The 16,505-nt window shown below is 38.6% G+C and overlaps 1 protein-coding gene across 1 annotated transcript in view; it reads left to right on the top strand.

Annotated features, from left to right (window-relative positions):
• The window catches only part of LOC127653150 (potassium channel subfamily T member 2-like), a 146,752-nt gene extending 131,674 nt beyond the window's left edge, over positions 1-15,078 (top strand). Inside the window, exons 22-33 of the mRNA XM_052139702.1 lie at positions 455-480; positions 1,556-1,661; positions 3,514-3,686; positions 4,114-4,185; positions 6,363-6,497; positions 6,596-6,707; positions 7,122-7,223; positions 9,318-9,401; positions 9,518-9,654; positions 9,761-10,116; positions 14,127-14,211; positions 14,952-15,078. Of these exons, the coding sequence (XP_051995662.1) occupies positions 455-480; positions 1,556-1,661; positions 3,514-3,686; positions 4,114-4,185; positions 6,363-6,497; positions 6,596-6,707; positions 7,122-7,223; positions 9,318-9,401; positions 9,518-9,654; positions 9,761-10,116; positions 14,127-14,211; positions 14,952-15,069 (1,506 nt within the window). The 3' untranslated portion in view covers positions 15,070-15,078. The remainder of the gene's footprint in view (positions 1-454; positions 481-1,555; positions 1,662-3,513; positions 3,687-4,113; positions 4,186-6,362; positions 6,498-6,595; positions 6,708-7,121; positions 7,224-9,317; positions 9,402-9,517; positions 9,655-9,760; positions 10,117-14,126; positions 14,212-14,951) is intronic.
• Positions 15,079-16,505: the final 1,427 nt, after the last annotated feature.

The raw sequence follows: 16,505 nt of genomic DNA, 5'->3' as shown, positions 1-16,505 counted from the left end.
ACGCACTGACCGTGTTACGTGACTGTCAAAACATGTAAACACTGGTGCACAGCAAGCTATATTGCATGCTGGAGGCGCCTGTGCCGGCTGCACGTATCCCTCCCCAACGCCCCCAACTCTTTGCATACAAACCTTAGGTTTCCCGCACCCCAGAGGGGGGAAATATTTTTTAAATGCCTAGCATGAGAGCAAGCCCAGCAGCCACGGCCTTCTCTCTCACTATGGCTCTCACATAGGACGTAAAGTGGCCGGGGCCTATTTTAAGTCGGAGAAGGCGGTCTTTCCCCGGGAGGAGCAGGAGATAGTATGTCGGGATCTTTTAGGATGTCCCGAGGCTTGGGTGCTGAGAGAAGACTTGAAGCCCTTACCCTGCTCCGCGCACCTGGCAGATACTATGATACTTGTCCGCTGACAAGGGGTACCGTACCGCGGAAAATACATCACGGGGAGTTAGCCCGAAGAGGGAACTATGCCCGTGGAGCCCGACCCCAGTACAGAGCATTGAGACTCATAGTGGGTCTGGCCATGAATTGCTCCGCTGAATTCGCGGGCAAGAGGGCTAGGGAGGAGAAACATCCAGGCAGCGACGCTCAGTGGCTGACCTGGGACAGAAGGCACACTGGATCAACTTGGTGAAGGGCGCAAGGTGCAAGCGGAACACCCAGTCGGTTGTGCCGCGTTACGAGTTCTACCGGCTCGGACCTGACAATACACGGGACGAGACCGACTCAAACCTCAGATTAACCTGGCAAAGGTATTGGGTGTTTCCCAGCCCGCTGCTCTGCATATGTCTGCTAGGGAGGTGCCATGGCTCAGTGCCCACGAGGATGCCACACTTCTAGTAGAGTGTGCTCGAACCCGCAAGGGGGTGGGCATGGCCTGGGTGTGATAGTCTAAGGCAGTAGCATCAACGACCCAGTGGGCTAACCTCTGTTTGGAGATGACGTTCCCTTTCCGCCGTCCGCCAAAGCAGACAAAGGGCTGCTCAGAACATCTAAAGCTCTGCGTGCGGTCCAAATAGGTACGCAAAGCACACACCGGACACAGCAATGCCTCCTCCCGAGGCAGCGCTTGCAGGTTCACAACCTGGTCCCTGGAAGGGGTCGTAGGAACCTTGGGCATGTAGCGCGGTCGGGGTCTCAGGATAATGTGAGAAAGTGCTGGACCAAACTCCAGGCAGGTGTCGCTGACAGAGAATGCTTGCAGGTCTCCAACCCTCTTGATGGAGGCTAACGCGATCAGGAGGGCCGTCTTCAAGGAGAGGGCCTTGAGCTCGACTGAATCAAGCGGCTCGAAGGGGGGTCTCTGAAGGCCCGAGAGGACCACTGAGAGATCCCAAGAGGGGAACAGGCTAGGCCGGGGAGGATTCCGTCTCTGGGCAACTTTCAGGAAACTGATAATCAAGTTGAACAAGAAATTAATTTTTAAAACACTTAAATGGTTGTTGTTCGGTTAGTTTTACATTGTGTATAAAGACCAGAAACAGAAAACAGGAAATAAACTTTGAACATGTTTGTATGAGACAGCTGTCGGTCTACTTGTATTTGTGAAACAGATGGGTTAAAGGCTATCCTCTGAACTCTCCATACATTGGCAGCTCTCCTGCCCTCTGCCACCTTCTGCAAGAGAAAAGGCCATTTTGCTGTCTGCGCCTGGATAAGGTGAGCATCTGTCTCTCTCTAAACCTTTTATACTGTATACATATATTGCAGAGTTCACAGTTTATAACACTGTGGGCAGTATTATGTTAATTTATAGTAATTTTATTTTGGGGGTCTACTAGAAAAGGTTTACAGGCTTTAATGTTCAAAAAACTTTTTTTTCATACTGTACATTTCCCCTCTCTTCTTCCTGTGGCTCAAATGCTCTGATTTACCTCCTGTCTCTTTAAAGCCCCCCTTTCCAAAAAGCCCAGTCTGCTCTGATTGATCAGCTGACCCAGTCTGTTGTGACTGGTCAACTGCTTAGAACATGTGTCAGAAATATAACAGCCCTTACAATAACCGAGTTCCAGCTCCCGAGTCTTCCTGAGCAGCTGTAAACACTACTGTAACTATGGTAACAGTCGTGTCAGTTTTTGCCGTACCAGTTCGAGCCAGAGTCCGATAATGAATGAAATAATGAAAATTTGGAAGAACAAGCTGATTGACTTAAACCACATTCGCTAGCATGACTTGAGCAGTACATTTTACAGTGGTACGTTTTAATTTAGTTGCTTTCTTACAAGTACACTGTTGATTATTGTGAGCCTAACAAAGCTTCAAGTAAAAGACACGTAGTGCATCTAAGTTACACATCTTTTGCTGGAATGGGTGTAGCCGAACTTTTTTCACCCGAGCTATGAACGGAGAACAGAGGCTTACTCCCGGCTGGACATTACCGGTGTTATTAGAGAGATAGTGAGCAAGTTAGCCGTGGACTACAGATAGCGGCCTTAACATTACATCTTGTAATTATATAATTATATAAGACTATTGAGATCGACCATTTTGTTACAGTTTTAGGTAAAAGCCGGCCCACAGCTGAATAGTAAACCCTCACCTAAACAATAACATTACATAGCAAGTTAGCCAAGCTGATTGCAGATGTAAAATTAGCGTTTATAAAAATAAATCCATCTCCACACTTAATCACTATTCATAATAAGAACGACAAACAAAGACCTATTTCAACACAATAACATTAGCTAGCAGGTTAGCAGAGGCCTACATTTGTGCACTGGGTGTACACTGTAGCTACAACACAAAACTCTGCATTTGAACTCTCGGTAGCAGATAAATCCATAAATAATCAAGCATACTTACAGGTTGTGATCCTGAAGTGCCAGATTGTCCCAACAAAGTGGGAACTGCACCATCTTTCAGGAATAACCATCTTAAAAATCTGGCATTGGTTGTGGTTGTAGTGCTGAAGAATTCAAATAAATTTTAACCACTGATTCTTCAATTCGTCTGCCTTTGGAAGTCCAAACAAAGGGGTTTTCTTTCGCAGTGAAGTAAACAGCGTCTTCTCGACATGGCGACAACACTAACCCAACACATCCTGGCCTCTGCTTGTTCTTGAGCAGTGTTGTCTGTGGGAGAGAATAACTCCCTTTTGTGTGGACTTTGTGCTTTGTAACTTTGCAGACCTTTTACATGCACAAACAGCTGTATTACTCACTAAAGGAAAGATAAAATCCCAAAAAGCATAATACGGCCTTTTTAAGATATTAGGACTTATTTCCAGAGTTATTTCCAGATTTATTTTTGTTAGATTTATGCTTGAATCAGCAAAAAAATATTTGCCAATGTATGTAGAAACCTATAGTATATCCATTGGTAATTCAAGATATATTATCTCAAAACAAGTCTTAATGTCTTTTGCAATTTTGCTTTTCAGGAAAATATATCTTAATTATGTTTTGATGTTTTGATATTTTTACTGGAAATCAAGATACAAATACTGATAAAGTATTAACTTTATCAGTATTTCTGCAATGCAGTAGAATCTAATAGCAGATTATTTTCTCAGGCTTGTCATCATATGCCCTATGAGGATGCCCGTTCATACGGCTTTAAAAACAAACTGATCATCGTGTCCGCAGAGAGTGCTGGAAATGGCCTCTATAACTTCATCGTTCCTCTGAGGGCGTACTACCGGCCCAGGAAGGAGCTTAACCCCATTGTTTTGCTACTGGAGAACTTGTGAGTTTTTCAAGAACAAACAGAACCATGGAGAAAAAGGCATCTCTCATCGATTTATTTTTCACAACCCATCCACTGATTGCTCTTCTGCATTTATTATGACACATCATTGTCTCTCCTGTAACCAAAAACAAATATGAGATGATACATTGTCATAAAATGCAATCAAATCCAATAAGAATATGAGTCATCTTGTTTGTTCCTGATTACACTGGAAAGCAAGTGCTGGCTAAGTTTATTTATTTAGACTCCCTGGAGCACTGCAAAGCAGTGTCATTTTTTAGATGTTTGGTCAATTTAGCATAATACTAGGAAAGTGACATAAGAGACATGTATCTGTAATTCAGTTTGCTCATTTTTATCAAGGCATCGGCTCAGATTCTCAACATCTCTCTCTCTCTCTCTCTCTTTCTGTGCTATTTGCTAGTCCTGAGGTGGATTTCCTAGAAGCCATCTGCTGGTTTCCTATGGTCTTCTACACAGTGGGCTCCATTGATAAGTAAGGGAAGACATACAATAACAGTAACACTTTACTTGAAGCCTGTAATAAAATGCATTGTAAAAGTATTCATAATGCCATTAAGGGAAAATGGGCAGTTATTAGCTATAATAAGTTTATTATTTAGTATTATCTATTATTAGCAGTTATTTGACCCCATGAAATCAAATCCTTGTGTTAATGTATTTCCTTCTGAAGTCACATTTATTTAGTTTTAATTAAATAATATTGACTTTTAGTGGTATAATGATGAACACATTATTAATATTAAAGAAGTGTATTAACGGTGTTGGGTGTAATCTGATTAAAAACGAATTAGTTCCTGTTATTGAATTACTTTTGAAGTCAAAATGTAGTGTAATGTATTCTATTTTAAGTTCTTGTAATCAGATTACAGTTACTGACGTTTAATTAAGAGAATTACTTTTAAAGGAATATTCCAGGTTTAGTAGAAGTTAAGCTCAATTGACAGCATTTGTGGCATAATATGGATTAACACAGAAATCAATTTTAACTTGCCCCTCCTTTTATTTAAAAAAAAGCAAAAATCGGCATTCAATGAGGCACTTACACAATACGTAAATGGGGCCAATTTGTAAACATTAAACAATATGAACAATATGCTTTAAACATGATTTTAGTGTGAGAAAATCGCTTACTAAACTTTTTGTATAAGGTTATATAAAATTTCACAACTTTTTGCATTGTTGACTTTACTCCGTTAAGTCTCAGTTTCGCATAAGCTTCACATTTCTGCCTTTAAACCCTCTAAAATGATCCCCATTTACTCCCATTGTAAGAGCCTCGATTTTTGCAAATTCTACAAATAATTCTATGTGATAATCAACGTTATGCCACAAATGCTGTTGACTAAGCTTAGCTTGATTTGAACCCGAAATAAATTCCTTGGGTTACACATATTTCTGAAATAATAGTATTTATGTGTAATACATTTTAATTATAAATTAATGTGTGCATATGTACATTTGTCTGAGTTTATGTGACAGCTGAACTGTGTGATACAATGTACAAAGAGGAAATATATATATATTCTTTTAATTCGTTAAGCGGTAATTTTTTTACCTTTTCAATGAAGGAATCAGTAAAGTAATATGATTACAATTTGAATGAAGTAATCAGTCATTTTTAGTTGATTACTTTTTTGAGTAACTTACCACAACACTTTACATTACAGTTATTCTCAAGAACATTAAACTGATTTTAAAGGGATAGTTCACTCAAAAATAAAAATTCTCCCATCTTTTTCTCACCCTCATGCCATCCCAGATGTGTATGACTTTCTTTCTTCCTTCTGCTGAACACAAACAAAGATTTTTAGAAGAATTAGCTCTGTAGGTCCATACAATGCAAGTGAATGGTGACCAGAACTCCAGACACTCCTAAAAGTATAAAAGGCAGCATAAATATAACCCATCAGACTCCAGTTGTGTAATCCATATCTTCTTAAGCGATCCAGTTGGTTTTGGGTAAGAACAGACCAATTATAGCAAATGTTTCACTGTACATCTTGACAGCAGTCTTCTTGGCGATCATAATTTCAAGCTCGATTATACTTCCTATAGCGCCATCTAGCACTCTGTACATGCGTCAAGAACTAGGAAGTGTAATCGAGCTTGAAATCATGATTATGCCTATAGACTGCAATGGCAAGAAGTACAGTTGTATTTTGGTCTGTTCTCACCTAAAACCAATTGGATTGCTTTTGAAGACTTTGATTAAACCACTGGAGTCTGATGGATTTTGTTTACGCTGAATTTATCTCCTTTTGGAGTTCTGGTCACCATTCACTTGCATTATACTGACCTTCAAAGCTGAAATATTCTTCTAAAATCTTTGTTTTTGTTCAGCAGAAGAAAGAAAGTCATACACATCTGGGGTGGCATGAGGGTGAGTAAAAGTCTCTCATCATTTAATTTTTGGGTGAACTAACTCTTTAAAGCATTATTATAATGCAATTAAAGGGATGAGTGTAATTTGGGGATTTTAATACACGTTCTCCTATACCAGAGACAGCTACAGCATAATTAATCCATTTATTGGTTGATTTCCCCCCAAATATTTTTTTATCCTCATCAGTTCTTGATCGTTTTACTGTAGTTAAAAGTCCCCTTTCTGTTTTTGTCATTTTGTTGGCCTTCTCCCTGATTATTATGCAGTTTGGATAGTCTTCTGCGGTGTGGTGTGACATTTGCTGACACCATGGTGGTGGTGGACAAAGAGAGCTCCATGATAGCAGAGGAGGATTACATGGCTGATGCCAAGACCATTGTAAATGTTCAGACACTCTTCAGGTAAGTCGTTCCTCCCTGCCTTTACATGTGTGTCTCTCTGTTTGAGGGATTTTCAGCTTTACCATGACAGCATCTCTCTCTCCTCTCCTTTCTCCAAGGCTTTTTCCAGCTCTCAGTATTATAACAGAACTAACCCACCCGGCCAACATGCGCTTCATGCAATTCAAAGTAAAAGACCATTATTCTCTGGCTCTGTCCAAACTGGAAAAGGTTAGACTTGCAGCTGCTTACTTCATTTGTTTTCTACAGCAGTGGTTCTCAACTGGTTTTACATTGAACATCAAGTGGCAACCCAACATTATAGTCGGCACAATCCATGTTGATCCTCCTGAAGGTGAACCCATTTAGTGTAGTTAAGAGTCGGATTTTGTACTTGGTATTTTAGTTTTTGACGTCACATTATAAGATATGAGAGCCATTTTTTTCTCCTCTCTTTTAAAAGTTCATGAGCCTATACAACTATGATTATGTAGTTACTAGCAATTTATTTATATCCATTGTTTTCCCCTATCGGAAGAAGCCTGCAACCTGTTAGGTTTGCAACACACCAGTTGAGAACCACTGTTCTAAATTCTCCAAAATAATCTGACATCATGACTTTTGCTGCATTTTCTCTATCTGTAGAAAGAAAGAGAGAGAGGCTCCAACCTAGTTTTCATGTTCAGATTACCGTTTGCAGCTGGGAAGGTGTTTAGTGTCAGTATGTTAGACACTCTGCTGTATCAGGTAACAGTAATGCTGTTAATACACCTATAAACAAACATCTGTATCTTTGTTATCTGCTATATCTTTATTGTGTTTTCCATAATATTCTTTGATGATGATTGGGGTAGATACCATATTTAACTGGACAAAATCAACAAGGCTGTGAGGGATAAAAGTACAGATTACAGTCCTTGGTCACATCCAGTGTTGGCGCTACAGTGGGGCTTTGAGGGTCTATGCCCCCTCACTTTGACCACTGTGCCCTCCCAGCTAAAATGTTATATTTGACCAAGTTATTATATCTTTCCCATGTGTTTTCTATTCAATACCAACAATGTGCAACTCCATTATGAAATGGATAAATCTGTACTTGCCAGTCCACACAAGTTCTAGTGTTGCAGCGTTGTCTACTGTACTTTAGAATTGTGACATTGCTGGTATATTTGTGCAGCTCCCTGTGCTTTTACTTCGCCAACTCTTGCTATTGTCTGTCTGCACCATAGAAGTAGCAATCTGCTCCTGTAAAAGTATTTTTTAATAAAAGCCAATAAAGGTGAATGGATGATAATAGCGCCATACAGTACAATGAATCAAATCACAAAATAAGATTTGCCCCTGTGACTTATATACTATATCACAGCTGAGAGAGACATCAGATGGTGTAATCGCACATACTCAAGGTGCTTACCTACCGGCGTTTCCATGTTGGGAGGAGATCGTTAACATTCAACATGGCGGAGGAGAGAACAAACCAGCTACTGTGAAATACTCAGAGAGGACCCTGTTCGGACAACTATTTTTACACAGACAAAATAGGATGTATTTGACCAATATTCTATTAATGTATCTTCAGCAAACGAACACTACAGCTGAGGAATAGAGTTAAACAGCTATAGCTTTACTGTTCATCTCTGCTTGGGAGTCATGACAGACGCAGTTAATTCTCTCTTTTTCGTTCTCTCTCAAATACACAAACACACATCCTTGTTTCTACAATAACTTGTTAGAAACTGCCCAACCCATTGTTACTGTTTTTAAAGTGACATTTTTGAATTAGTAATGGAGGCTTGAATGCATTTTTTGAACTAGCAATGGCTAATCCTGATCCATCCATCCATTTTTTGTGAAAGTCCTTCCTTATTTCAATTTTTTTCATTTACTTGTTCATTGAACTTTTGTATAAAAAGCAATATCACAATCACATTTATGTATGGCCATAAATCAGCATGGCTGTGATTATCTGCGGCACACGGACTACGGCCTCGGGCCTGCGGCCGAATCACAGCCGTGCTGATATAGGGCCATACATGATGATTGCTTGTATGATATTGCTCTATTACGGTATAGTGACAAATGTGTGACCCCTCAGAAATTCCAAATGCCCTCTTATGTATTTCATCCTAGCACCACCTCTGGTCATGTCAGAATGTATTTTTTTTGTTTGTTTTTATTTTTACTTATAAAAATTTCTGTAAAGATGTATTTTTAATGTTTCAGGAACTGTCAACACCCCAGTACACATCTGAGTCTGTAAACCAAGAAGTTCCATAAAAAAACCTAATGATTTTTATGATGTACCATCAACAATTTTTTAACATCTGCATTCTTCCTTTGATGTGAATGGAACACTTAAACATTAAAATACTCTGAAAATATTTACTGCAACGCTACTGAATCTGCAAGCACCACAGCCAAAGAAATTATCTTTTGTTAAGCAAACCTGCAACATGGCCAGTATGATCCGAATCGTAAGCGAATGACTCTTATTAACCAGTTCTTTATAATGGTTGGCCAAGAAGACTCACAAATCAGTCTTGAACTCATGAGTTAACGGGTTTGCATCAGTCTGTAGAGGTGCTGCCTTAAAAGTACTAAAAGACTCAATGGAATCATTAAGAAACAGGAATCAGTAAGTGGAATCGCAACCAGAAACGTTAAATTCCTTCCCGTATTAAACAAACTGTTTGTTTTTTATTCACATCAAATTAAATATGAAATCTACGCTAATTAGTCTATAGTCTTCTGAAATATTCATAAGTAATATTACTGTAATACTAATAATTATATATGTGCAAAGTCATAAATATTTATGTTCCATCTTTGTGTATGTTGTAGTCCTTTGTGAAAGACTACATGATCTCCATTACCAGGCTGCTGCTTGGGCTGGACTCCATGCCTGGATCTGGATTCCTGTGTGCTGTGAGTTCAAGCAGCCCATCAGTGACAATAATCAGACAGTATCTGGATGATTATGCCAATAATGATAACAGTCATAATAAAATAGTGAACAAAGATGATGATGTTCCTCCTTGTAGATGAAGATCACAGAGGAGGATTTGTGGATTCGCACTTACGGTCGTCTCTATCAGAAGCTCTGCTCCTCCACTGGAGACATCCCTATTGGTATCTACCGAACTGAAGCTCATAAACCACCCGTCTCCGAGGTACATGGTCACACATTTATGGACAACACCCTGTCAACCCTGCTGTAAAGCCAGTATGAATTTATATGTCTGGTATGTGTTGGATTGGTGCTGGTCTATCCGAAGGTTTTGTGCCTGTTTGTCTCAGTCTCAGGTGTCCATCACTGTGGAGGGCTATGAGGACACGCGAGAGCCCCGTGAGCCTCTCCTCTGCCGCTCCGGTGTTCATCGTAACTCCACTTCATCCGAACCACCCTCCTCATCCTCACAGGCCATGGACCACCCGCTCCTGAGGAGGAAAAGCATGCAGTGGGCGCGGCGCTTGAGTCGTAAAGGTGGGAGGGGCTCTAGCGGTGCCAAGGGAGTGGGGAGCGCTGCCGAGCACATCAGCCAGCAGAGACTGAGTCTGTTCCGGCGCTCAGAGAGACAGGAGCTCAACGCCTTGGTCCGCATGCGTATGAAGCACCTGGGGCTCTCGTCATCTGGATTTAGTGAGTTTGTGCTGGCAGATATAGTTAAGAATTTATCAATATTTTTCAGCCTTGGGACAATACTCAATGTATATTTTGGTATTAATGATGTATCTCTGAATAGCTTAAATGGGTCATTTCAACCAAACAGCCATTTGGCAAGTATAATAATTTGCTAATATAAATATAATAAAAATATATATTTTTTTTAATAATCAAGGCTGGTTTTCACTAAATGAACATAAGGAAGAATTATATTTAATCATTTTAATTTCCATGCACCAATATAACAATACATCAGCAATGTTTGCAACCTGGTCTCATAAAAGTACTATACCTACATTTAGCACCATAAGAGGACGTGGTTGTGTTTTTCATCACACATTTTCTATTTATGACACTATTGGTTAGGTTTAGGTTTTGAAGTTTAGGGTAGGGATGTAGTTTTTTTTTTTTTAAACTTGATAGACCATTACAACCTGATTAGATTAGGAGAAAATTGTACTTGCTTTCAGCCCCACACAGTGGCCATTTAACATCCGTAGTGCTGTGATATGTGTAATGAACCACGTAATATCATTTTGCAAAAATGGCGCCACAGTCACATACTTTTTATGAGATCATGCTGAATGTATTTAAAAAAAGAATATATTTAAGTGCATGAAAAAAACACAGAGACCTCTGTGGACCTTTTTGAGTGATAATGCAAATGAATTGTCTAATCAGAATTTTAAATAGTTTCAATGACAGTTTGAACAGATTTTCGGAAATCAAACTTACCAGCTATAACAATGTTTTTGTTAAAGGAGTAGTTCACCCAAATATTGCAATATTCTTATAATTTACTCACCTTCATGCTATCCCAGATGTTTATGACTTTCTTTCTTCTGCTGAACACAAACAAAGATTTTTAGAAGAATATTTCAGATCTGTTTGTCTATACAATACAAGTGAATGGTGACCAGAGCTTTGAAGCTCTGAAAATAACATAAAGGCCACATAAAAGTAATCCAGACGACTCCAGTGATTAAATCCATATATTCAGAAGTGATGTGATAGGTGTGGGTGAGAAACAAATCAATATTTAAAGGGTCATGAAACACTACAACACATTTTTTGAGATGTTAACAGGTGTATATATATATATATATATTTATGTAGATATACAGTACGTCATTCAAATCGCAAAACATATTTAGAAACTAGAGTCTTAGAGCTTTCAAACGATATAAGGTTCATCAAGTTAAAGTAGAATTTGAAGGCAATATAGTCTAATAAACATAAAATTAAATAACAATTTTAAAAAGTCCCAAATAAAAGACAGTGCTAGTTAAGGGGCCATATTTATGCTAATGTACTTCTAAACATTGATATAACTCTCTCTTCCGCTTAAAAAGACACAGCAAAACTCATGATGTCACATAAAGGTTTAGAAACCTTGTCCAATCAAATGCTTTGTAGAACTAAAATGGACACTCCCCCTACATCTGTTCAGCGCTCCCGGCTGTGTTCTGACTGGCGCTAATGATGGGAAGATCGGATTATTTTACTGACTTGGATCTTTGAGTCTTGTTCAGCAAAATGTACGAATCGTTCATTTTGTTCATTTGAGCAGAATTCATTTAAATTGTTAAACTTTCATTAGCCAAATGGGATTATAGTCCCATTAAAGAAAAAATTATAATGCAGTCAAAGACAAATTATGAGAAACATAAAGATTAGTTTACCTTTGGAATCTTCTTGTCCGAGTCGTTTGTTATTTTAAACGCTATGCAGTTTTCATATACATAATGAATGGAGGTTCCGCAACACGCATGCATGGCCAACACAAAATGTGTCTCGTTTGGAAAGCAGCGTCCTCCGGAGGTCGCATTTGTCATCAAGTCTGTCTCATTTCTGAAGAGCGAGCAGGACACTTCGAATGCAACCTTCTTTCAGGGGAATTTGGAGGATACATGAGGTGCATGAAAACCCAAAATTCTTTGCTTCAATGGAAATATCTAAAAAAAACTAATAAGTAATGTTAATTCCCAAGTTAAAGTACCTCAGTAGATGGGTGCAGAGTATATAATATGTATTATTGTAATAATAAATAATTAAAATAAAGTATTAGGCTATAAGTACTCTTGTAAAATCTATTTTATTTTAACTTCATCATTAAAACTTTCCAAAAAATGTAATTCCCTTCTAAAGGTACTTTGTTCCCTTCTCACTCGAAGCGCTTGCACTTGTTAAAGAGTGGTGTGCTGTCATAGCAACCGTGTTACGTTCCATTTCCGTTTGGAGGACACTCGGTATACTGCAGCCTTCAAAGGAAGCATCCTACCTAACACGCATCCTACCAAACAAGACACAGCCAACAAATCACTTTCTGAGACTAAACGTTCTTCTGAGTCACATAAAAGATAAATTCTAAATGAACGAAACATTCATGAACGACCCATAACTAACTGGCTCTGGTAATGCCTTCGCAGGGCATGCAGAGCACGAAGTGAACACAATCCATGCTGTAGGGTTGTTCCAAACTGATTTTCCAAGAATCATGTCAAAAGTATTTTCTGACTGAGCATTATCACCTTTCAGTCATCTGATGCTCTTAGAGTGGAGGGTAATTGTCTTCGAAGGGAATAGGGCATTGGAATGATCACTTGTGAATGGGAGGTGCCAACGTGGGAACTGGATGCAAGAGAAGTTGCTGGAGTTTATTTATATTTGTGTGCAGCTTAAGGGGTATAGAGCACCAGTAAGTGTTCTTTATTCTTTATTAAAAGTGTATTGTGATTCAAATCATAGATATATTATCTTTTATTCACTGGTTTGCCATTCGTGTTGCAAAACGGCTCCAGCTTCATTGAAAGCATAGACCAAAATGTGCGTTTATGGGGTGGTTATGGATTAATAAAGTCAGATCATCTTTGGATCTAAATGTCAGTGGAAAACTGGCCAGTATTGAGATTGTTTCTCAAGTTTTCCTTGTAAGCAGCTCTGACATTAGCAGCATGGTGGGAAGGGGTGTGTGGGTGTCTGTGTGTAATCTAATGCCTACTGGCTATTTTTAAAAATGGGACGAGTCGTTCGGCATGCCCCGCCCTCACTTCTTGTTTCAGTAGGAAATACATCAAAACAACAAATCGAACCGCGCACGTCAAAGCACTTCACGTGGCCTTAAAGTCCCTTTTTATTCTAAATTCTCCTCCCTGCCCAGTAGGTGCCGATATTCATGAATAATATGAGATTTATATTGAGATTTATATTGAAAAAATATTGATCTGTTTCTCACCCACATCATTTTTCTCATCATATGGCTTCTGAAGATATGAATTTAACCTCTGGAGTCATTTGGATTACTGTTATGCTGCCTTTATGTGCTTTTTTGAGCTTCAAAGTTCTGGTCACCATTCACTTGCATTGTATGGACCAACAGAGCTTTGATATTCTTTTAAAAACCGTTGTTTCTGTTCTGCAGAAGAAAGAAAGTCATACACATCTGGGATGGCATGAGGGTGAATAAATCATGAGATCATTTTCATTTTTGGGTGAAATATCCCTTTAAGAACATAATAGCATCTCTCTTTTAACAATATCATACTGGCAAGTCATAAGACAAGGAGCGATTGTGAGATTAGTCATTTGAAACTTAGTGGCCAAAAAAATTAGTTCATTAAAGCCAGTACGATATTCATGATGTGGTTTAGCTTTATATTGTGAATATTCCATATTTTGCCCTGCTTTGTGTGAAAGCTGCCCACCCTGCTGTGTCTCGTCTTTGAAGCCCTGTATGCTTAGTGTTGGAGGTAGTACTTTTTTTTACCAGTTCCTGTAATCCTTTGGAATTAAAAGAACACCCTACAGGCATGTCCTCTGTATATATTAAACATTTGTTACTTCCTGACCATTTTATGAGTAAATTATTCAAAGACTCTGTCCTTATTAACAACTGTTTATGTTCAGATTTGGTATCTTTTGTTACAACTCTATGTGATTTAAAGTCTTCTGCCGTGTTCTATGCTCTTTTTGGTGTCTGGTATCAGATGGTATGACAGACCAGGGCAACAGACTGTCCTACATTCTCATCAACCCGTCCCCAGACACACGCCTGGAACTCCACGATGTTGTGTGAGTATAATGACATCACTAGTCTCGCAAAGCCAGACTTATGACTATCGGCATAAAGCCTGCTCCACTTTGCAGCTTATTCTGCTCAAGAACTGCCGACTCAGACAGGAAGAGACCATCAGATCAACATGTAACGCACCCAACCACCATTTGCTGTTTAGGGGTGGGCAAATCTGAAACAGATTATACCACAGTAATTCAAAAATGGCACAGAAATCTTGGTCTGCAAATGTTTGTATAGAATTATTTTATTTTAATTTTTATTTTTTTAAATGTGTGTGACTTTGTGATCAAACTTTGTACGTGTCCAAAAATAAAGTACCGGTAATGACTATTTCACAGTCATAACTCCAAAAACTCAAAACCAAGTGGAATGTATAGTACAGATTTCCTTCTGGATGTCAAGTTAATTTGCTACTAAGTGCCTCAAAACTCTTGAGTATCTTTCCAGGATTCAGTGCAACTAACCCAGAAAGCTCTTCGCAAAAATGTTCATATTAGCTGATTTGTACTTTATAAATGCAACTTTGTTTTCAGAAAGACTGATAAAAGCCTGTTTTCAGACAGACTGATAAAAGCCTGTGCATCCTGACTCAGTGAACAGACTGAGTGGTGTGCATGTTTAAGATATCACAGTCTCAGTCCCTCCATTAATCACAAAAAAAGATTTTGCAATGTTGTCTTTTTGCCTGCCACAAACAATGCTTAACACAGCACATTCATTGTGGTTATTCCTGCAGGTATCTGATCAGACCAGACCTTCTGTCACCAGTGTCTAACCAGGCCAGTGGTCGCAAGCCCAGTGCAGGACAAGCAGAGGGACACAGATTTGACACACAGGACAGCACGCATCTATGAACCAGTCACCATGGACCACCAGCATGAATACAATCACGTGTGCATGGTTGAGTAGAAGAGTGAGTGAGAGATGGACTAATGAGTTAAACAGAAAGTGAAGTCCTAGAAAACAATTAACCATTCAGGAACTGATAAAAGAATAGCTGCATTGATGTTACTAGCAACTCAATCTACACTGTAAAAACTGATTCTTTTTTTAGTTGCTTTTACTCATTCAAGTCATTCTGAATAGCCAATACAATAGTTGAGAGGGTATCAATTCAACTGAGTGAATCACCCGAAAACATATCCAGTTCGCAACTTTCAGAAATGTAAGATGATAGGGGAAGAGTTGTTCATGAGGAAAGTGATACCTGATTGGAAGATTCATTAATATTCATCGGAAAACGCAATCTGATTAATCGGTGACACTACTGTATAATCCAAACCTAACCCACGACCAATAAGCAGTGTTCGGAAACTTACTCAAAAAAAGGAATTGACTACAAATTACTCATTTCTACTCTATGATTGTAATCATATTACTGACTTTACTGATTACTTTATCGAAAAAGTATTCACATTACGAATTACTAATTACTACTAGAACCTCTCGAGACCTGAGTGTGACTTCTTGTTTTAAAGACACATTTTCCATTCCCCTTTTTGATTTGTTGCTAGTAGCCCCTAAGAAACATACTCAAATATATATTTTTTCCTAAAAATGGATGTCCACATATGTGTACAGCGGGACTAAGTTGTTGAATTTTATATAATACCAAGCCATAGAAAGTCAGATTTTTTTTTATATCAAATTATTTCTTGTTTCTAGTAGTGTTGGTTATTCATATTTTTAAGACGTTACAGACATTACATCATAAATTAACATAATTCATTCTGATTCAAAGTAATGGCCAGTATCATCCAATCACGGCCAACCATGTTAAAATAAAATTATATATTAGAAATTCTGAATTGATGTATTGATTATCATTGTCCCATGTCTGTCAAACATGTTGAGTGGTTCAAACAACATCTGCAGCCTGAAACTGAACTTTTGGTTAGATTTTACTTTGCTACATAGATAGCTATAGGATGATCCCTTGCTCCCTATTTAGTGAATGACTTAACCTGGTCTCAGAACTGTTTGAAATGAATCTTATTTTCATTTTAACCCTATATAAATCCTCTGAGGCATTTTCCAGTTTTTGGATAAAGCCATTGATTATCAATGTGATAATGCAGTAAATATAGGATATTTTAAATGGGAATGAGCTAATAGTCCACTATAGTGTACATTGTGTATAGCAGCGTGCCTTTTTGAGATAAATCGCTTAATTGTTTTAATTGGCATATTGGATGAAACTAGAGACTCTAATCTTTTGACTCAAACAGGTTTCAATGTAAAAAACAAATCAGGTTTCTTACAAACTCCGCTGTGATCTGCACCATGTTGT

Source organism: Xyrauchen texanus, chromosome 12, assembly GCF_025860055.1.
Source record: "Xyrauchen texanus isolate HMW12.3.18 chromosome 12, RBS_HiC_50CHRs, whole genome shotgun sequence".
NCBI lineage: Eukaryota > Metazoa > Chordata > Actinopteri > Cypriniformes > Catostomidae > Xyrauchen > Xyrauchen texanus.
The sequence above is the reverse complement of the archived record's forward strand: the minus strand, read 5'-3'. Positions and strand labels throughout refer to the sequence as shown.